This window comes from Cibotium barometz, chromosome 1 (assembly GCF_041138505.1).
Source record: "Cibotium barometz isolate CiBa-2024 chromosome 1, ASM4113850v1, whole genome shotgun sequence".
NCBI classification, from domain to species: domain Eukaryota; kingdom Viridiplantae; phylum Streptophyta; class Polypodiopsida; order Cyatheales; family Cibotiaceae; genus Cibotium; species Cibotium barometz.
The window spans coordinates 62,889,578-62,911,311 of record NC_141046.1 but is presented as its reverse complement, the minus strand read 5'-3'; the positions used below and the strand labels follow the sequence as shown (position 1 = coordinate 62,911,311).

Below are 21,734 nucleotides of genomic sequence, written 5' to 3'. Positions count from 1 at the left end.
ACATAGACATGAAAAAACATGTGTAAGTCTTTGTGCTAGTGTGTAAGTCTTTGTGCTAGTAAAAAAAATCCTTGCTAGCAAACTCGCTTCAATCTACTCTTGCAAACAACAGCCATAATGCTTGAAGTGTTGTGCATAGCTTTCCAACAGTGAGCAGATCACTAATACAATTGGCTTCATCTTCATTTATGATTAATGATGTGGGCAATGTTAGGTGTACCATGAGAGAGTCACTTCAATGCTTTAGATGGCTGACAAGTTTGATTTAAGAACAGCTCCCACTATAACCTCGCAGTCCAAAGATTGAAATGGAAGTGGCCATTGTGTAACATGGCTGGGCCCAAGCCCGGATGCACAGGGAATAAGTGACTTATGGATGCTAATTGGCAAGGGTCAATGTGAAAAGCTATAATTATCTTTTTATTTGTTAGTAACTGTGCTCTCCACCTTAATTTCCAATCCTATAAAAGCACTCACGAGTGCAGATCTACGGTGGAAGGCTTCCCTAGGACAAGACCCAAGTGAGGCCTTGACTAGGGCTCTAGCCACACACATAGATAGGTAAGCTGTGGTGGTATGGGATGCCGAGGGTTTGGCATAAAGAATGGTCACAGTGTTGGTCTAGACGGGTGGGCGTCGGTGGTACGGGAGTATGGCACACCAAGCTGTGGACATAGAATTTGATCACAATGTCGGTCTAGCCTCATAGCTCACGAATTCTCGGGATGGGAGTATAGTTGCTCAGCTCGTTGGTCTAGCCTCATAGTTTGCGGATGCTCCGGATGGAGGTATAGTGGGTGGCAAGCTGCTAAGACCATATCTATCATAACTTGCGTGTGTATTTATCTTGCAGGAGCTGCTGGGAGAGCAGGAATTATTTAAAATCCGTCCTGGGCAACTTAGTTGGCAATCTTCTAAACCTCTCCTTTGGAACCTCTTCTAGCTCATCTTCGATATCTCCCACTTGGTTCGCTTGAAAATTTTGGTTTAACATGTATTTGTCTTTGCTTCGCTGAGGTACATAGCAATGACTTCTGTGTGCTGCTGCAAAATTGAGGAAGACAAAGTACCCTCCCTCACTCTTCAAGCTACAGAAAAGCACTTCCCTGAGCTTACAATATCGAGACCAAGTAGCTCTTCCCTAAGCTTCTGTTCTCAAGACGTGCACCAGACCATGTGAACACCCTCTATAGATTCCACTCTTACTTCAGAACAACAATTAATATTCAACAAGAAACAATTGAGTTTTTACAAGCCTCTAGCAAGAAATGAAAGTCATTTGAATTAGACACCTTGATAACACCATAAAAAAATGTCCCCACCAAATCGTGACTTCTATTATAGTTCTAATACAAGGAAATATCCTAGCCATTGTTTTAGTTAAATTCCTCGTGTCATAAGCTGTAGCAGTCCACCTAAAAACCAATGGGAAAACATTGTTGCCTTTCACCTCAAGCTCCTTGCCATAGAATAGCTGCCGCCATATGTACCAAATCAGGGACGGGTTTCACAATCTCAAGTTCCGGCTGTCAGAAACCACTTCAATCAAACTTGACTGAGGCATATATGGTCCTGACAAACCAGAAGCATGCATAAAAGCCTATTGTGCCAGTGAGCACAAAAAATGAATAGGAGATGATGATCATGTAGCCAAAGTATAGCATCCCTGACACCACTTTCGTGATCTCGAGCTTTGTGAAGAAGTAGAAGGCTGCATAGAGGAACAGGTACAGTGCTGATGACCCCGACGTAAAATAAGCCCGCCACCACCAGTGATAATCCTCGCTACATAGTTGGAAGTAGCAGAGCACAATCGTAATCTCCGCGCATGTGATCAACAAAATGAGGAACACTATGAATAGGAAACCGAATATGTAGTAGAACTGATGCAGCCAAATTGACGTCAGTATGAAGAAGAGTTCGATGAAGACAGCACCAAATGGAAGGATCCCGCCAATGAGAACAGTGAAGATCGTGCGCATATACCATGGCTGCTCAGGTATCTGCCTAGGAATTTTGTTAGTACGAACTGGGTCCTCAATTGGCACCTTTTTGAACCCAAAGTAGCTCCCAATGAATACGAGTGGCACTGATATCCCAAACCACAAGAAAACCAGAGCAAACATGGTACCAAAAGGGACCGCCCCTGTAGACTTCTCGCCCCAGATTAGGCAATTCAAGAAGAAGAACACACAGAATATGACCCCAGGAAACAGGAATGCAGTTCTTAAGGTGTTCTTTTTCCACTCTGTACCCTTGAACATTTTAAAGAGGCGTGCAGATGAGTAGCCAGCAAAAATGCCCATGAGCACCCACAGTAACAGCATAGCCGTCATCAAACCGCCCCGATTGGAGGGGGAGAGGAACCCAAAAGCAGCAAAGATCATGGTTACAACGGTCATCCCCAAAAACTGAACTCCGCTTCCAACATAAACGCAAAGGAGACCAGGCTTTGAGGGTGGCCTGAAAACATCAGCATGGACCAGCTTCCACCCTGTCTCTTCCTGAGCCTCCTCCTGAGTCTCCAATTGATTGTACCTGGCAATATCTTGGTAAAGGGTGCGCATCATGATCATTGCGACCATCCCGGACAGAAACAGCACGATCATAAGTGAATTGATGATGGAGAACCAGTGGATTTGATCATCGGACATCAATAGATAGGTGTCCCAACGAGATGCCCACTTCACATTGCTTGACTGCAACCAAGAAGAAGATTTGACTGTTAAAAATACACTGCAATTCAAATTTTTTATTTTTTCAAGCTGAGGTCTAACAAATCATCCAGCTCTATGAAGGCACAGAGGGTAAATAATTTGCAATATATAACACACCTGGAATTTCACATCATAAGTAAATATAATCTCTTCATTGTCTTTGACTTCTTGAGGAGGCTGTGTACCATCCACTAACTGCTTTGTATTCGGATTGCAAGTGAGGAACTGAGGTTTCCCTTTGTCAAAAGGTTTTTCATACTCATGCTTAACGCTGCAAACAAAAGAAAAAGATGCTGACCATTATGTTATACAAAGACTTGGTTGGTTCACTTAAAACTTCAAAATTCATACGCTTGAACCGAGAGATGATTTGCAGGCATCCAAAGAAAATGCCAACAAAGCTAAAATAATGAGATTTGGAGAGCTTCAAAGGATAATAAACATCATTTAGCATCAGCTGCCACTCAAATGCTATTGCCTTGGAAGTATCAGCCTCCTTACCATTGCTAATAAGAGATCCCTTGATCACGCGTGTATGTCTCTTGAGTTATAACTAAAACAATGTCATGTATAAGAAAACCATGCCTGTTGCATTTGAGAAAACTCATGTACTGTCCAAGGCGTGTAGCTCGGTTGGTTAAGGTATTGAAGTTCCAAGCTGGTGATGCTGGGTTTGATCCCTCCCAGCTGCAGCAGCAAACATGCTAGGGATGGGGGGGAGGACCCGTCTGCGTGTGGGTGTGGAACTCCCCCCCCCCCAAAAAAAAAGAGAAAACTCGTGTACTAGAACAGGCTTACAAGCCTTGCAAGATGTAATTATAACAATGCCCCCTGTATTGCTCACAAATGCACAAAACATTAACTACAGCGCATCGCCCCCGATATAATCAATGGTAGTATCTCTAGCTGCCAACATAAAGGACTGACTTAAAAGCCAATTGCAGCTCGCATTCCACCACTGCTGGACAATCCCAAACAACCATAATAATGCATATGGTCTAAGTAAAATAGAAATCTATGAAGTGGGAATCTGAAAACATTGGTAACATTTATCCACATGGTACTTCAACCTTGTTACAAATATTTAAAAAAAATTAAAAAAAAGCTTTGGCTGACTCGATCTTCAGAGTATACAACTAATTTCACAGAATGGGAATTGTCTATTGCATGTGATCTTTACCAATTACATAAATATATAACTTTTCGCTCGAATGCTTGGCCAGGATTAACTTTTTAGTCAGTATATTTAACTTTTCAGTCAGTATGTTGAGCAGGTTCTCTAGCAAGTCAAAACGTTTTTGTGTGTGTAATCGCATCTAGCTCTGGAGCTGTGAGCCCCCCCCCCCACCAAAAAAAAAAAAAATCAACCCCGACTGAGGCCACCATTACTTGCTTATCTTCATCTGAAGCGGACCTTCAGCTCCTCGCTACGACCGTTGCATCATTAGAGGCCTCCACTCTGGTATGCAAGATTGTCGGTAGCCGCCCTGCACACGGACAACTCACTTTTGTAGGCGAGCCTCATCGGTGGGCTTGCGAAGATCATAGACATTCATCCTCTCGGGCGTGGCTACTACCAGGTTGAGTTCAACTCGCGCCAACGGCGTCAGATGGAGACTGGAGTCATGTAACTGAGCCCCATTGCACTGCGTACGGCCTAGGCCTTCTTTGCACGGTGGCAACGCGGCTTCAACCCCATGTCCGACCCACTGGCTAGCGTGTCGAGTGCTTCCTAGTGACAATCTGCTTCCCAAGCCTCACGAAGGAATACCTTCCTTCTCTCCTAGTGATCGGTGGAGCCATTGGGAGAGTGATGGAATCCCCCCCCCCACTGCTGCCTCGTCTCTCACCCACGCGGCTGGGATTCCATCCCTTCGCATTTGTATTGCCTCGCCGGAGAAAGTGCCTTATGTCATATCTATCCCATGCCTTCGGGCGACCCCATCATTCAGTGAGTGGAGTACTCGGGCCTTCTGGGCTAATGTTTCATTTGCAAGTAGATGGGCCACCTCGCTAGAGCTTGCCCTCGGTGCCAGTCCACTGCTGCCTCGTCTCTCGCACAAGCGGCTGGGATTCCATCCCTTCGCATTTGTATTGCCTCGCCGGAGACTGTGCCGTATGTCATATCTATCCCATGCCTTCGGCGACCCCATCATTCAGCGAGTGGAGTACTTGGGCCTTCTAGGCCAATGTTTCATTTGCAAGTAGATGGGCCACCTCGCTAGAGCTTGCCCTCGACGCTAGTCCAAGAGACGGCCTATGGTGGTCCACCCCCACCCCACCCCCCCCAAGTCCCCATTCAGATCCTTGCCAAGGGATAGAGGGAGGGGTAGATGGAGCACTAGGACCCGACCACGGACAACCCTGCTGCCGAAGAGTGGCGGACCGTTGGCCCACGCTCCAGCCGTCAACCGACTACTAGAGCTGAGCGACGTTGTCTTCTACAAGCAGCTGTTTCACTTCTTGGGGCGTTCTCCTTTCGGCAAGTCTCAGCATTTTCTGGTCTTCACCCTCAAGAGGACTCCATAGCAGCCGCTCTGTCAACTCCGACCGAGGCCACCGTTACTTGTTTATCTTCTCTGAAGCGCACCTTCAAGTCCTCGCTATGACTGTTGCATCATTAGAGGCCTCCACTCTGGTATGCAAGATTGTTGGTAGCCGCCTTGCACGCGGACAACTCAGAGATCTTTTGCAGGCAAGCCTCATCGGTGGGCTTGCAAAGATCATAGACATTCATCCTTTGGGGCGTGGCTACTACCAGGTTGAGTTCGACTCGTCAACAACGTCAGATCGAATCATGCACCTGAGCCCCGTTGCACTGCCTACGGCCCAGGCCTTCTTTGCACGATGGCAACACGGCTTCGACCCCATGTCCGACCCACTAGCGTGTCAAGCTTCTCTGTGAGACAGTCTGCTTCCCAAGCCTCAAGAAGGAATACCTTCCTCTTCTCCCGGTGATAGGTGGAGCCATTGGAAGAGTAATGAAATCCCCCCCACTGCTGCCTCGTCTCTCGCACGGGCGGCTGGGATTCCATCCCTTCACATTTGTATTGCCTCGCTGGAGATAGTGCCTCATGCCATATCTATCCCATGCCTTCGGGGCAACCCCATCATTCAACGAGTGGAGTACTTGGCTCTTCTAGGCCAATTTCTCATTTGCAAGCAGATGGGCCACCTCGCCAGAGCTTGCCCTCGACGCAAGTCCAGGAGATCGCCTCCGGTGGTTCCCCCACCCCCCCCCCTCGGTCCCCGTTCAGATCCTCACCAGTGGGTAGAGAGAGGGGCAAGCTCTCAAGCAGCAGAGCACCAGGATCCAACCACGGACGACCTTGCTGCCTGAGAGTAGCAAACCGTTGACCTGCGTGCGGGTTGTCAGCTGACTACCAGAGCTGAGCGCCGCCGCCATGCACACCAAGTTGGCAGAGTACAAAAGGATTTGGTTCTGTCAGAGAACCATTTCGAGCATTTATCACAGCACCCACCCATCATCGTACATGTGTGCACGTGACAAATATGAACCAGCAACAGTGCAACAAATAACTGAAAGTACACAACACTGCACAATACACCACCACTGGGGCCACGAACAGGCCGACCCGACCCGACCCCCCCCCCCCCCCCCCGGTAGCGCCCCAAACAATACTATTGTATATTATTGGAGTATTTAATCAATGTACAAAGTTCCAAGGCTTTCCAGACATATATTCCATGCAATGCAAATAATGAATACATGTTACCCAAACAAGTATGTGTCAGTGCAGATTGCCAATGCCGATCTCGTCGAAAAAGAGTCAAAGTGACCTGACCACCAGCCTCGTACACCTGGAGCTGAGTGAACACATAATTGTTGTTTCGAGACCACGCACGAACAGGTGCTCTCATACTACAGCCTGGTTCACTCAACTCGCAGAGACTCTGGTACAAGTCTTTGGGGTATGGGTACACACGTCCTCATACAACACCAAGTCGGGAATTGTTTGGACTGTTTTGGGGAATTGTTTTGGCTTGGCTTTTGTGAAGAAAGTTTTGTCAGCATCTCATGTGTGCTTTGTGAAGAAAGCTCACCAGTTCACCTGTGGAAAATCTGATGCTGATTGCACCCTCACCTTGGATTCCTTGTAAAGCTTCTACGTAATAAAGAAGTACCTACCGGGGGCCGGCTGTTTTGGCTCAGTGTGCTGTCTACATATCTTTCTGCTGTTATACTTTGTTTGTATTTGAAGTGTTTTCTTCTTCTAGTCCGTGTCCTATCAGTTACACCTGCATTGACACCCGTGTACTTGTTGAGTACTAGTTCTCCTGTCAAGACAGCCCACTGTACAACTTGCTGCTGTATGACCAGCTCTTGCAAGGATGCTGCTATATGGCCAGCTTCTGCAGCAACCAGTCAAGAGAAGAAGAGAGAGAAAACCAGCTGCTGTTGGCCAGCCTGTAGACGATCAGAAAAAGGCAGGTGCAACACTGCTGTTGGCCAGCTCAAAGGCGGGAGAAGTGAGAGCAACCGCACAGTAATAGAGAGTGAAGAGAGAAACAAGCTAGAAAGAGAGTACAATACACGACTCAATGATGAGATTCTGTTAGTTGATTTCTACTGAAAGTACAAGACCTTTCTAGGCCCAAATGTTCACCTGACATCATCGCTTATGTCACATCACCAAATAATATCTAGATATTATTGTGACCCCTCCTAGTAGGGGGCAAAAAGCCTCTGTGCCAGTGGTGGGGAATATCTATGTATGAATTTCTCCTGGCACTTGCTGAAACATTTGTTCACTAAGTAAAAGAAATTTTGAGAGCACGTGTGTGTATGTGTGCATATGCATGTGTGTGTGGGTCCAAAAAAATGTGTGTTGCGTTGTGTTGTGTTGTGTGTTCTTTCTTTCAGTTGTATCAATGACGTGATCCTGTGTGTACTACTCCCAAGGGAAATTAAGAGTCATGTGGTTTATCCTTGACCAGAAAAAACTAGCATGAGAAACCATGAACTAGATTTATCCTTGACACAGTATGAGGTAATCCCTTGAGGGGAGCATTGTTGGGAATCAAGGCCTTACCTATGTTTGTGTGTGACCAGCCTCTTAAGGCTAGTGTGTGAGTAAACCACCTCATGTGTCAACCTACACACAATAGCCATGGGTTTCACCACCTTTGACCCTCCATAGCCTGTGAAACCTAGGGAGAAGGGGGGGGTGGGGGAGAGGCGGGGAGGATGGTGGGGAATCAAGGTCTTACCTATGTTTGTGTGTGAACAGCCTCTTAAGGCTAGTGTGTGTTAGAGGGATCACAATAATACCTACATATTATTTGGTGATGAGACATAAGCGATGATGTCACATGGAGAACATTTGGGCCTATAAAGGTCTTGTACTTTCATTGTAGAAATCAACTAATACAATCACATACTTCAGTCGTGTATTGTACTCTCTTTCTAGCTTGTTTCTCTCTTCTCTCTATCACTATCAACCTATACACAGTAGCCAAGGATTTCACCTTTGACCCTCCATAGCCTGTGCAACCTGTGTAACCCTCAATCCTACATCCTGGATACGTGAGGAGAAAGGAGAGAGGTGAGAGTTGTGGTAGATTGGTGGAAGGGACCCTGTGCCCTTGTGACACATAGCAAGGTCCCACCTTTGATGAAGGTGGGCACCTTTATAAGGTGCCCGGGCCACGTGAGGGCTAAATGGGCCAAAGGAGATGCCCAAAGCTGGGGCTGGCCATTCATGGGTCTTGGGCCCTGAGCACTAGCCAATGCCCAACTTTAATGAATATGAACTACAAAGGTTATAAAACCTTTATAATAATAAACAAGGGTTTAAATGGATACTTACCACCTGTTCGCATGCCAAAAACCATGTCAAAATACAAGGCATTCGCACGGTTCACGGGTGGGCGTCCCCTACCAATGAACTAGACACATCATAGCAGGAAGTCAAACAAAAACAAGTCACACAGAACCAGTTTCAAGCAAGCAGAGATGCGTGCACATGCATTATTCAATGGATATATCTCCTGTTCCTAGAACCTGTAAATAGCAGGTCTTCTAGAGCACAAAACTAGCTCGGTGGGAGGCCTAAACTCGGATCCCTTACAGTAGGTTCCACATCCTAGCCACACTATAGACAACACGAGGCCTAACTTCCCGTAGGTAACACGAATCCTGGCCACAATACAGGTGACACGAAGCTTCTTGGCCTCCCATACCTTGGCACGAAACAGGGATAGTCCACTTGGGCGGCCAAAATGGTGACATCCCCCCTGGCTTCTAAACAGTTGTCAACTAAGAAGCCTTCAAATACACACCTGAAGAAGCTATGGGTAATCTCTAAAGTAATCTTCATCTATCCATTTCACGTCAATAGACAAGTAACGTATTCATAATTCATGTTGCCATATCTTCGTGGGAGAGTGAAGAATATAATGCACAACTATTCTCATGCCGATCATCCTCGAGTTATGTGGCAATTGTCAATGGATAAAGCTCACAATAGCTTAAATGCCGAAATGCCTAGTCACAACGCTATGTGGCATCACACATAAATAATGTGGAAATATCATATTACACCTTGTCATCTAACACAATGCACCTGCCAAGCCAAGTTGGACCATACAATCCATATGACAAAGCCAAAAGCCAAGTCTCCGAGATGAATTTTGGCTTTGGAAAAGTAGCTTATGAATCTTTCGGTTTCTGCCTTTCCTTCTTTATCTGCTTTGATGTATGTGGCAAGACTATCTCTACTCAGGATATGGCTATTCGACTTCTCTCCAAGCTTCCAAAGAGGTTTGATGCTTATTTTCGGTCTCTTGTATCTTCTCCTCAGGTTGTTCCATTATGTAGATTGAGGAGCAGACCGGCACCTCTAGTGGTTCTGATGGAGCTTTGGCTGCTCGAGATAAAGGAAAAGAAAGGGAAAGGGGGTTCTGAAAAGAGCTGTAAGGACAACAACAAAGACAAAGACAAAGACAAATCTTCTAAAAACAAGGACGTGGAGTGTCAATAGTGTAGCAAGAAGGGTCATAAACAGCCCAAATGTTACAAGAAGAAGCAGGATACAGAAGGAAAGGATTCTCCCTCTACAACAATGTCCCAAGGGCCAAAACAAGAAGGATGATGGTATTCTCCTATTAGCCAGTGCTTCTCGTACACTAGCACTTGTGACTTCTCAATCCAGGTCTACGATTGTGGATAGTGGTGCTACTGCTCACATGACACCTCATCGGGATTGGTTCAAGGACTTTAATGCCAAGACAGGTGTAACTACTCCCTAATTTCTCGGGATTCATATTCTTAATTCTCTATTATCCATGGGTGATGAACACTGCATGCAACCATGGTATGTTTACGGTTAAGCTTCCCATGTATGTGTATGCCAGCTGTATCTACGAGATCCTGGTTGTTGCAAAGAAGCATGTTAGGCATTTGATGGATCTTTGAGAACCAAATGCAATACATAATGCTATGGACATTTGATGGATCTTGGAGAGCCAAATGCCATAGCCTTTGTGAATTTCAAGTACATGTAAATAGATGGGGTTTCTTCCAAAATTTGTGTTTAGATGCATACATTTGTGTGCATGGCTTATTTTATGTGTGTACACTGTTTTGTTTGCCTGGACAATGCCTAGATTTCATTGCATGTAAAGCTCATGGATTTGATGACGCCTGGATTGCACCCATAGGCTAGTAAGCTTCATAATCTGTGTCATGCGCATGATCAATGCCATGTACTTTCTCAGGGCTAATCCAAAAGGGGGCAGCCAGTAAAAGATGAGTAGAACCAGAATTTAGGAGCCTCAGGTGCAAAATCTGTGGTGGACTTGGAGCAAGGCATGGGGATCATGGAGGAGGATGCTATCGGCTGGTTCCAGAGGGCTGTCGGCTGATTCCAGAGAGCCAAGGGGCTGGAGCGCATCAAGAAAGACAAGGCGGCTGATAAAGGGGCTTGCGTTTTTGTATTTATGCCAAGGCTGCTGGCCGACTGCTGGTCGGCCAGCTCTCCAAAGAATCCAAGGCCTATAAATAGGCACTCATGCTTATTGTTCTAGCCATTCAACCCTCTAGGGGTTTGGGTCAGTAGGAGTCCCATAGGGGGACAGTTTTGGGTGGGCAGCTAGTAAAAGATGAGTAGAACCAGAATTTAGGAGCTTTAGGTGCAGAATCTATGGTGGACTTGGAGCACGGCATGGGGATCATGGAGGAGGATGCTGTCGGCTGGTTCCAGAGGGCTGTCGGCTGATTCCAGAGAGCCAAGGGGCTGGAGCGCATCAAGAAAGACAAGGCGGCTGATAAAGGGGCTTGCGTTTTTGTATTTATGCCAAGGCTGCTGGCCGACTGCTGGTCGGCCAGCTCTCCAAAGGATCCAAGGCCTATAAATAGGCACTCATGCTCATTGTTCTAGCCATTCAACCCTCTAGGGGTTTGGGTCAGTAGGAGTCCCATAGGGGGACAGTTTTGGGTGTTATTCACCTTTTATTCAAGGCAGCCTAGGGCTGTGTTTAAGAGTACCTTTTTGTACTATAGTAATATACTGGATTTCCAGCATCTCTCTCTCTCTACTCTCTCTCTATATCTGCGTTTTGCATCAGCATGTTGCCAATAGTGTTTAGGGCTGAAAGAAGACTCCCAGAGCTTCCGCGTGTTACAATCTGTCATCAGTTAACTTGTATTGATGGATTTGTACAGGAATGGCAGATATTTGAGGGCAGCCCACTCTTATGCGGGTTTTCATGCATGCATGGCAGTTCAGTTATTTACGGTTGGTGATCTTCTTCTCCATGATGAGAAGTCTTCTTCTCCATGATGAGAAACCTCCGTGCATGCGACATGCATGGCCAAAAACCCCCATGCATGCGACATGCATAGCCAGAAACCCCCATGCATGTGACATGCAAGCTTTTCTAGCTACATGCATGCAACATGAAATGCTTTATCCTCTCATGCACCTAAAAATATGGCATGCAAGCTCACTTTTCTCCAAAGGAAATCATGCAAATCAGTTAACTCAAAAGTAAAGCATGCAAAGTAAGCCTTTCTATGAATTTATCTGCTCAAGTTGCTCTTTTTCATGTAGCCACTCATGTTGATCCAAAAAGTCATGCGCAAGTCACTCTCTACCACAGTTTTTCATGAGCAACACTCTCCATCCCTTATCTTCTTCTAGGCGCCTCTTTCTAGGCTGATTTCAGCTGTATAAATACTGATTTTCAGCACACCAATTGGCCTTTTGTGCATTTCTCTACCCAGTGCACCTATTTCAGAGTATTTTTCCAGCCATATTGTTTTCTCTCTCCAAAAACACTAAGAAGCTGGCTGAATTCTGATTTTCAGAATTGAAGTTCTCCATTCAAGCTTGCAAAAGAAGACTTTTTCCCGAAGATTAAAGTTGTGGAAGAATCATTTTGTTCCAGTTGCTGCCAATTCTGCGCGGGAGAACCCTTGGGAAGTGTTAGGCACTTTCCTAAGGCTGATTTTTCAGCCACTGGGTGGTTAATCTTATTGTAGCTGGGCTACATTTACAAAAAGCTAGGCTTCCATTCTCTTTGGGATTGCTAGGCAATCTTGGAGAGGGGTGCTGGGCACCATATTGCTAGCTTGTACCTAAGCTACTTGTGAGCGAGTACAGCATTTGTGAATTGTTTTCATGCACAGTTATTTTGGAAGAGAAAGTGGTGTATGGCTGGGCCAGGCCACCCGTTTCATGTACTTGTGAAACTCCTACTCCCTTAAGGTAATAGAAATCCTTCAAGGGGGGGAGGGGACCAGCCCATCTTCTAGTCCCTAGTGATGTGTCATTTCTTTTCAGTATTTCCAAATTGTATAATCAATTGCCATGTACTTTTTAAGACAGAGATGTATGGTTGTGTATGTGGGCATAACAAAGATCAAAGGATGGTAATTTTGTGATTTAAGTGTTAAATACTGTAAAACCACGCGTCCTTTTGTGACAATAGGCACTATCACCTTGGGTGATTCTTCTTCTGTGCCAATTCATGGACGTGGCACCATTCCCACCTTCTGCTCCTCCAACGACAAGAGGTACTCCTCTGATGTTCTTTACATTCCAAATTTAGCATTAAACTTTTGCTAGTGAGTGTTCTTACAGCTCAAGGTGCGAAGGTGATCTTCTCTCGTCGCAAGATTACTATTCGTGATAAGGAGACTAGTAACATCTTGGCTCAAGGAGTCCCAAGGTAGTGGCTTATAGAAATTCACCACTTTGCTCTCTCACGGTTCTTCTTCAGCTCTTTGGCATGCTCGATTTGGCCATTTGAGCTATCTACTTCTTCGGCGAGCTTCAAAGGATGGGTTGGTCGAGGGTTTACTGACCATCAAAGCTCTAGCTTCCGTATGTTCCCCTTGCTTTCAAGGGATGCAACACCGAGCCGCCTTTCTAAAGGAGCCGACACTCAGATCTTCAACATCACTTGCTCTTGTTCATGCAGGTTTCTGTGGTCCGATGAGTACCGCGTCTTTGAGTAAGGCCTTGTACATGCTTGTGATGGTGGATGACTTCTCCAGATGTACTTGGGTTTTCTTTTTGAAGACCAAGGATGAGGCCTTTCAGCACTTTCGTGATTGGAGGACTGAGGTGGAAAAAGAGACCGGTTCTTCAATCAGACTAACAGAGGGGGTGAGTTTACATTTGGAGACATCTTACTACAACATACACTCCATCACAAAATGGAGTTGCAGAGAGGAAGAATCAAACTATCATGGAGGTGGCCCATGCTATGCTTGAGCACTCCTCTTTACCTCAACGTTTATGGGCTGAGGCAACTTCTACTGTTGTCTATATTCAGAGCAAGTCTTACAGCTACTCTTCCAAATAGAACTCCATATGAGGCTTTCCATGGTGAAAAGCCCTCTGTTATTCATTTGTGGATATTTGGTTGTTCGGCATATATACATGTGCCCAAGGAGCATCGCTCCAAGTTGGGCTCGAAGTCTCAGCATATGACTTTTCTTGGATATAGTTTTGTGTCAAAGGCATATCGTCTTTATGATCAACAGGCCGGCAAAGTTGTTGTGAGCCGCGATGTGGTGTTCAACAAGACTCCTACATCTTGGGGGAAGGGGAGGTGAGCTTCTTCTTCCTTCGCCTCCTCCTCCCCCTGTTTCTATTACACCTCCAGCTGTGGCTTCTCATTCAGATGATGATGATGATGACTCTGCTCCTCCAACGAGCTCGAGTAGACCGGTGCCTAGATGGTATTATCAGACAGTTCGTGATTCTAGGTTGAGAGAGCTTCCTTCTCCTCCTCCGCCTAGTGCTCTCAGGCAATCTTCCAGAGTTACATGAAAACAAACTTTTCAAGGCAACGTTTTTGTTAACTATGGTCTTATGTCCTCTATTATTCATGGTTCTCTTGATCCCAATTCTGTGGACAAGGCTCTTTCACATGAGGCCTGGCGTCGTGCTATGCAAGCAAAGCTAGATTCTATAGAACGGAATGGTACTTGGATTTTGGTGCCTAGGCCACAACAACGTAAGGTGATTGATGTGCGTTGGATCTTCGAAACGAAGTACAAAGCTGATGGCAACTTGGACAAGCACCAAGCGAGGTTGGTTGCAAAGGGCTATGCTCAACGCCCTAGGGTCGACTTCGATGAGATCTTTGCTCCAACAGCTCGGATGACTACCATTTGCACCATTCTTGCTCTTGTAGAACATCATAGATGGCTTGTATTCTAGATGGACGTCAAGTCGGTTTTCCTGAATGGAGAGCTTACACAAGAAGTGTATGTTGATCAACCACCAGGATTTGAGATTCCAGGAAGACAAGACCAGGTGCATCAACTGAAGAAAGTCTTGTACGGTTCGAAGCAGGCTCCGCGGGCTTGGAAACAGCGGATTGATGAATTCTTTTAGAAGCTTGGTCTGCACCGTTCTCATGCATATTCGAACCTTTACATCCTCCTTGAGAGGGGCTAGTTGTTATCATTGTGGTCTATGTTGATGACCGCATTTTAACAGGTTCTTATTCTGGATCTGTTCCGTCATGGATGCTTTGGAGCAAGAGTTTGAGATGACAGATCTTGGCCTTTTGCATTCCTTTCTTGGCTTTGAGATTTGGCAAACCCCTCAGGGAATTTTATTTTCTCGACAGAAGCACACACGCGAGATTCTTGACAGGTTTTAGATAACTGGGTGTAGACCAGTATCTTCTCTTATGGATACCAGTGAGAAGCTTTCTCTTCTTGATGCTTCTCCAGGGATTGATTTGAAACAGTATCAGGTTCTCGTCAGTTGTTTGGTATGGTTGACCTACTCTCAATTGGACATTTGTTTCATAGTGAACTTATTGAGTTCTTTCACATCCAAGCCTCATCAGCAACATTGGCGGTGTGCTCTCAGGGTGCTTCAGTACTTGAGTGGTACTTTGGATTTTAGCATGTTTTATGGCCAGTGGTGCACTCTTCTTGGATGGAGTGATGTAGATTGGGTTGGAAAACCGGATACTCAGTGTTCAACCATTGGTTGTGTTTTCTCACTTGGGTCGGAAGCCATTTCATGGTGTAGTAAAAAGCAACCTACTATGGCGCTTTCCTCTACAAAGGCAGAGTATCAACAAGCAGCTTGTTATACTGCATGTGAGGGGATTTGTTTGTGGAGACTATTGGGAGAACTTGGCTTTCCTCCTACTGGATCTACTCTTCTTTAATGTGACAATCAGAGTTGCATCACCATCGGCAAGAACCCTGTGTTTCATGCTTGTATGAAACACATTCAAATCCATTATATATATCGTTCATAAGACCAGATGAATCTGAACTTACGAATAATTTTAAAAGAAAGAAGAGAATCACCAAAAACAAACAAAATATATATATATATATATATATATATAATAAAAATTTAAAAAAACTTAATAGAGACACCCGAGAAAAAATAATAATAATAATAGTAATAATAACTCGCAAAAATAGACAAATACATAACTAAATCACACACGGCCACATACACACAAACAAATTCTTTATTGAACCACAACAAAAGAATTTCTAACAAACAAGCTAAATAATTTTTTAATAACTAATTAGCAAAAACAAACTTTAAATGACTAATTCACTAAAACAAAACAAGTAAAGACAAGAATACAAAAAGTGCGAACTTTACCTCAAAGATTGTCCAATCATGAAGTATAAGATCATCAACTTCATCATGCATAGCATGGACTAGGTGCTACGACATCCCTACTCATGTCATCATATCACTATGTTCATGAACAGGTTCTTGCAGGCGATTTACGTTTAGAGTGCTATCCTTCACCAAAGAATGCAACAGATTTGTTCACTAAGCTGGTGTCTCAGGCTTCCTTGGCTCCTCATCTTTGGCTTCTTAGTGTTTGTTCAACATCCGGTGCTGAGAGGGGGTGTTAGCACTTCATCTCTATATGCTGCCCATATTTATTATGTAAGCCCAACGGGGCGTGCAATGACAGACTCAACCACATGTCCAACAAAGAAGGGAATAGGGATCTTGCACAATACACCACAATGAGCGAGAAACAAGTCCCACCTCCTTTCAAGAATTTATTCATCAGGAACAATCCACAAGCACGTTGGCCATGATCGATACAATCAATGAATACAAAACAAACAAATATGCCGATGTAGGATATCCAAGTCGATGTCAATGTCTAGGCACGAGATCCCCAAGGTCGAGCACACCACGGGGATGACCCACAAGTATCTCTCACCGGGCTAGTACCACATCCAATATCAAATGAATCCAAGTCCAAGTCCCAATCCAATGTCCAAGTCCAAGTTCATATCCAAGTCCAAGTCCATTTCCAAGTCCAAATCCAAGAAACACTCGCTCATCTCATGAGTAATCTCCACAACTCCTATAGCCTTGTCAATGAAGAAAACCATAGAAAAGCTCTTTCTAGCAAGAAAACTGATGGAGGCACTCTGATGTTAGCAGGCAACGATGAAAAACTATATGATTTGATCATAGATGATGATGGAGAAGATGATCTCCACACTTCAACAAAGATGGCAATGCGATGATGAGGTTCTTCTTCAACTTGATGCTCAAGAGAAGCTCATGCTTCTTTTATACTTGGGGAAGCCTTCCTTTTTGCCAAAAAGTGATGCTTTTGCTTTGTTGTTGCGTTTTACTTTGCTTTGGGTCTTTTTAATAGTAAAATATTAATGAACTTTAGTCAAAAGTTCTTGTTATGCTTTTCTAGCTTCATGGCCTTGCTTTTTGGCCCTGGAGCTGCTTTTTGAAAAAACGGCTTTTAGCTTCTTTTTCCGGCTCGGTCTTCTCTTTCCAATGGTGCCCTTGGCTCGTGGTCAACCCTGTTTGACTTTTTGCTTTTTTCTTGCTTTTTGACCAAGAATGGTTATTTTTCTTAATCAAGCCTTATGGACCCCGTCCCCATGTCTTCTTCCACCTGTCTTGTGTCTGGGTATGGGTTTCATCATGTGAAATAGAACTAGGAGGGCCAAATAGTTACATATTCCCTTTTATGGCCCTTGATTGTGGGCTGGCCACCCCTATTTTTCCCCTTTTTGGCAGTTTTTCCAAGTTGGGTGCTGATGTCCAGTCGGCCAGCCCCTTACCTATATAGAGGTGGGCTGGCCTCTCCCATTCCATGTGTTCATTCTTGAGTTGTGTGGTTCATGTGTTGACACACTTACTCCCTTTTGTATCCTTCACTTATGAGACTATTAGGTCTCTTGCTCAGGATTGTATTCACTGCAGTAAATTCAGCCTTTTGGCTTCATCTCTCTCTCTCTCAGTTCAGCACATTCTAGTGCTCCCTTTGCTTCCGCTCTGAGAACACTCTATCAAGAATGCACCTATTAAATGAAAAAATACCCCTCTTCCAGCAGTCAGCTGGTTGGCCTGATTTGGCCAACCTATATCCAGATTTTGATATTTTATTAACAATTTTGTGCCTGGAACCAACCAAGATGAAAAACAAGGGCACATTTTCCAGCGTGTTAAGGACCTGCAAAACAGCCCAAAAAAGGGCCTCTATACTTTTGTTCTGTACTTTCTTGGCTGATTTACATGATCCTTTGTTTCGTTGGGATAGACATTCCCCTGTGTCTCATTCCATGACTCGACTTTTATTTGATGATAGACAGAGATACAGGGCTTGAACCAAATCTGTTTCCCTGTGCTTTGATTTCTCACATCATTATGAGGCCTCTATATCTTAATGAATAGAGCCCACAGTGAGCTTGATTCTCTGTTAAATCCTGACAGGTTACCCATGTTGACCATAAATTTAAGTACTTAGTATGGCCCCCCAAAAAAAGGCATACAAAATTTCCAGGGAGAAAAAACACACTTCCTTACTGTTTAGATGCCGCTAACTTAATGGCCCCCCAAAAAAAGGCATACAAAATTTCCAGGGAAAACAAACACACTTCCTTACTGTTTAGATGCCGCCAAGTTATTATGATTCCCAGAAAACAAAATTAAAAACAAAAACTTTCACCAAATCAAGGGGTCTCAAATCCTTGGAAGTGGCATGGGCTTGATATCAAATTGGGGTTGGGGGAGAAAGATACCAGATTGTGACATGAGTCAGCAGCGTGAGTTACGCAAGCACTCACCATGGATCATAATCCTTGGCAAGAGGTAAAATAACTCTCTTATATGACTAGGTGTATGATCAGCACAAAACTACTTCCCCTTGAACTTAGCCATCAGCGAGAAGACTGTTGTTAGCAAAAGCTGTGGTCTTCTAAACAAGGATGCACATCAGGTGGAGGAGCTTCCCTCTTCACATTTCATGGAAAACTCCTGCACCAAATAACTATATCATCAACAACCAATCTTCTACGAGTCTTTTGGAGCAGCAAAAAAAACTAGTCTTGAAGTTCACCGCAACTGCAACCCGAACATCAGCAATCAATGCAGATCATCACCAGTCCTGAGCTTTCTACTGCAACAGATTTCAGCAGTTGGGAGCGGATTGCAAAAGGTTTTCTTCCTCGGTTCACAGGCCTGCTCTTTGTGCTTAATAAGCAGTTCAATTCTTAAAAAGAAAAGGTAATACACTGCGTCTGCCTGCAATGTATAAGTGGTGGTAGCAGTAAAAGGGAACTCTAGATAAAAGTGAACTTTCTATCAATACTCTAGCACACTCTAGATGAAAGTAAACTTTCTATCAATACTTGCACATTGTACTGTGCATAAAAACACAGCCAGCACAGACACCAATGCGGTACAAGTGGTATGAAGTTTGAACAACATAAACATGAAGTTTACCTGTGCGGTGTCACTTCAAAACCGACTACACGGGAAACCATGCTCTCAGCATCCCTATGGTACAAGACAGTAAAGGCAAGATGGTTGTGGATAAAATACTTTACTTCTCCTCCCTGTGTAGCCATATATAGCAAGCACATTTTGTCACCAATCAGCATAGCTAATGTCTTTCCATACACAAAATAATTTATATTTCAGCTTACCTCCACATAAGCTCCTTTAAGTCCGACAGGAAATCCGTGCTCATAGGAGCTTGTCATGGTGCCATCCTGTCTTAGTCTCGACATTGCCACAGGCAGGTTGTCCAGAATCCTATCAAAGAAAAAGGCCATGATTGTGTTAAACATTACATACACCGATTCGAACCACACGAATATGTACCAGAATACCTAGAGAATTTAGTAACCCACATGTTAACTCGGTAGTCCTCGTCAATCTTCTCTCTCATGTTTTTTGCCTTAGATGGCTCCAGCTTGTCAATCTTACAGGCAAAGTTACACAGCTTATCCTCTTTCATGTAAAACTGCAATGCCCACATATCAAGAATAATAATCAATAACATTTCGCTGCCTTGAAATATTTCAAGGGTCTTTACATACAAATTTACCACCCATCAGATGGGCAAAGGTTGGACGGGGGAGATCACCCTCCTGAAAGGACCAGGGAGGTGAGATCAACCCTTTTCACGGGCAGGGGTTACGCCCTAACAGAAGAAACAAAACATGCATTCCGACCCAAGAAAAAAAAAAGATTCCGTGCAAGCCAAAAAAAAAAGAAAAAAGTTTAATATCTGATCATTCATATGATGAAGCTGCTTAGCTTTAGCTTACCACATAAGCTGAATTCTCAATGCGATCGCCCCTCAAAACCTCCCCAAGATTTTCTGCACTGTTTTCAATCTTCGGAGGCGTGCAATAACCTAGCGAGTAGTACTCATAGGGGAGCTGTGTCTTGATGGATGTCAGCTTGTTTACCTTTACTTGAAGCTCGTCCCCCTGCATCCACAATTGTAGAGGTTTCTTTGTTTCAACAAGCACAACAACCCATTGCTCTTTCCTACCCTTTCTCACACTGAAAGGCAAGCTATCCATGTAGAGGTGAGGGAGTTTACATAATGCTTGCATGACAATACATGGCACGCACATGAGATGCCTCTTTCAAAATGGATTAAATCACAAAACAATGTCGTGATCCATCTGATGGAAAAAACCAAACAAGATCTGCAAGGCTAACACACATAAGCCTTCTTCTGGCCACAAACAGGTAGGCTTTGATGGAAGACTCAATGCAGTCCGTCAAGAACAAAAATTTGTAGCATTCCAACTGCTACAGGAAAAACCCTCATGTCTCCTGCCAAGAAACCAGCAGATTCTTCTGGAGCAAGAAACCCCAAACATTTTTTGCAGAAAAAGTTAGTGTGCTGCCAATCTACTGCATTAGAATAAGAGAGTAGTGTTACATCATTGAAATCTCGCGGAGCAACACCAGGAAGATAAAAACTGTCCGTTGTGGAAATCAGTAGAAGGACGATGCAGCAGAAGAGGGGAGCCATGAGCTGCCGATGAGGAGGAGGATCGGCCATGTTTGCCGCTCACTACTAAAGCACAGCAAACTTCACATGGAAACAACTGGATCTGTATATGTACAGATACGTATATATATATGTGTGTGTATATGCGAAACAAACAACAAAGGTATAGAGATACAACATATATCTGTTTATTGCATATACTAGTCTGCATACCATGGAGGCAGGCCTTAATTTGTAGCCCATCTCACACGGAGGAATGCATACCATGGAGGCACGCCTTAATTTGTAACCCATCGAGCACTTGTGTTGCTGTTGCAAGCATCATTTATTTGATATGCATGTCCACCAAGGCATTGCCCCAAGAACCCTTGATTGACAATTACATTAGGAATTTGTTTGTCCTTGTCACTTGCTCCTCTACCGCCCCCATGCCTAAGATGCAAGTGAAGTTGACCATGTCTAGACGAAGGCCCTCAAACTGTATAACCATTAAAAAAAGTTCACTTTTCTTTGACCTCCTCTTATTACTGGGCACATTGTGCAAATAGTACACACCAGCACTACATTAAGTGGGTAGACCCGTCTATAAAAGGGTAAAAGAACACATGTTATCTACTAATAACAACTATTAAAATGAGTACAAATATGCGGGTTTGGGCCTACTTGTCTATCAAGGGAAAAAACGTGCATATGTGTATACATAGGAAGAAAACACACACACAAAAATCCTGATGGGCGTATCGTCCACAAAAAATATGTGTCACCGCATCCACACACACACACATTATATAATCAGCTTTGGTCAAAAAAAGAAATCCTGATGGGGATATCGTCCACAAAAAATCTGTGTCGCCGCATCCACACCAACGGTCCAAAAACAAAAAACAAATACAAAAACAAAAGCCTCAATTTTTTTTATATTTTCACCAACCAAATGCAGCTTTTTTTTAAAAAAAACCCGACTTTAATATTGAAAAAAAAAGTATTGCGTTTGAACTCCCCAATGACTATTTTGATAGCTCAAATGAGCTTAAATTACTCAACTAAAATAACCCAAATAATATAATGTAATCTTTTTTTATTCTTTGATTATCTTAATATACTCGGCATCATTACCAAACTAGAACAATAATTACTTAATGATCATCAAAAGCAGTGTTTGGTACAACACCCAACTAGCGTTGTTAAGCTAGCATAAATTACACTCTTGTGATAGCCCAAGATCAAAAGGATGAGAGACATGTTGTG

At 44.0% G+C, this 21,734-nt stretch overlaps 1 protein-coding gene across 2 annotated transcripts; it reads right to left on the bottom strand.

Moving 5' to 3' along the window:
• Nucleotides 1-1,259: 1,259 nt before the first annotated feature.
• Nucleotides 1,260-20,630, bottom strand: LOC147642296 (transmembrane 9 superfamily member 7-like). Of its 2 annotated transcripts, none has more exons than XM_086804883.1 (7): nucleotides 20,415-20,630; nucleotides 19,786-19,950; nucleotides 19,366-19,478; nucleotides 19,159-19,267; nucleotides 18,956-19,068; nucleotides 2,835-2,988; nucleotides 1,260-2,699 (listed from the first exon to the last, which is right to left on the bottom strand). In XM_086804883.1, the coding sequence occupies exons 1-7, from the start codon at nucleotides 20,535-20,537 to the stop codon at nucleotides 1,542-1,544; spliced, it is 1,935 nt and encodes a 644-aa protein (XP_086661009.1). In that variant the 5' UTR covers nucleotides 20,538-20,630; the 3' UTR covers nucleotides 1,260-1,541. The 2 variants fall into 2 exon arrangements, with proteins under 2 accessions (XP_086661009.1, XP_086661015.1); XM_086804889.1 differs by lacking the exon at nucleotides 20,415-20,630 and adding an exon at nucleotides 20,193-20,329.
• Between the last annotated feature and the right edge of the window lie 1,104 nt (nucleotides 20,631-21,734).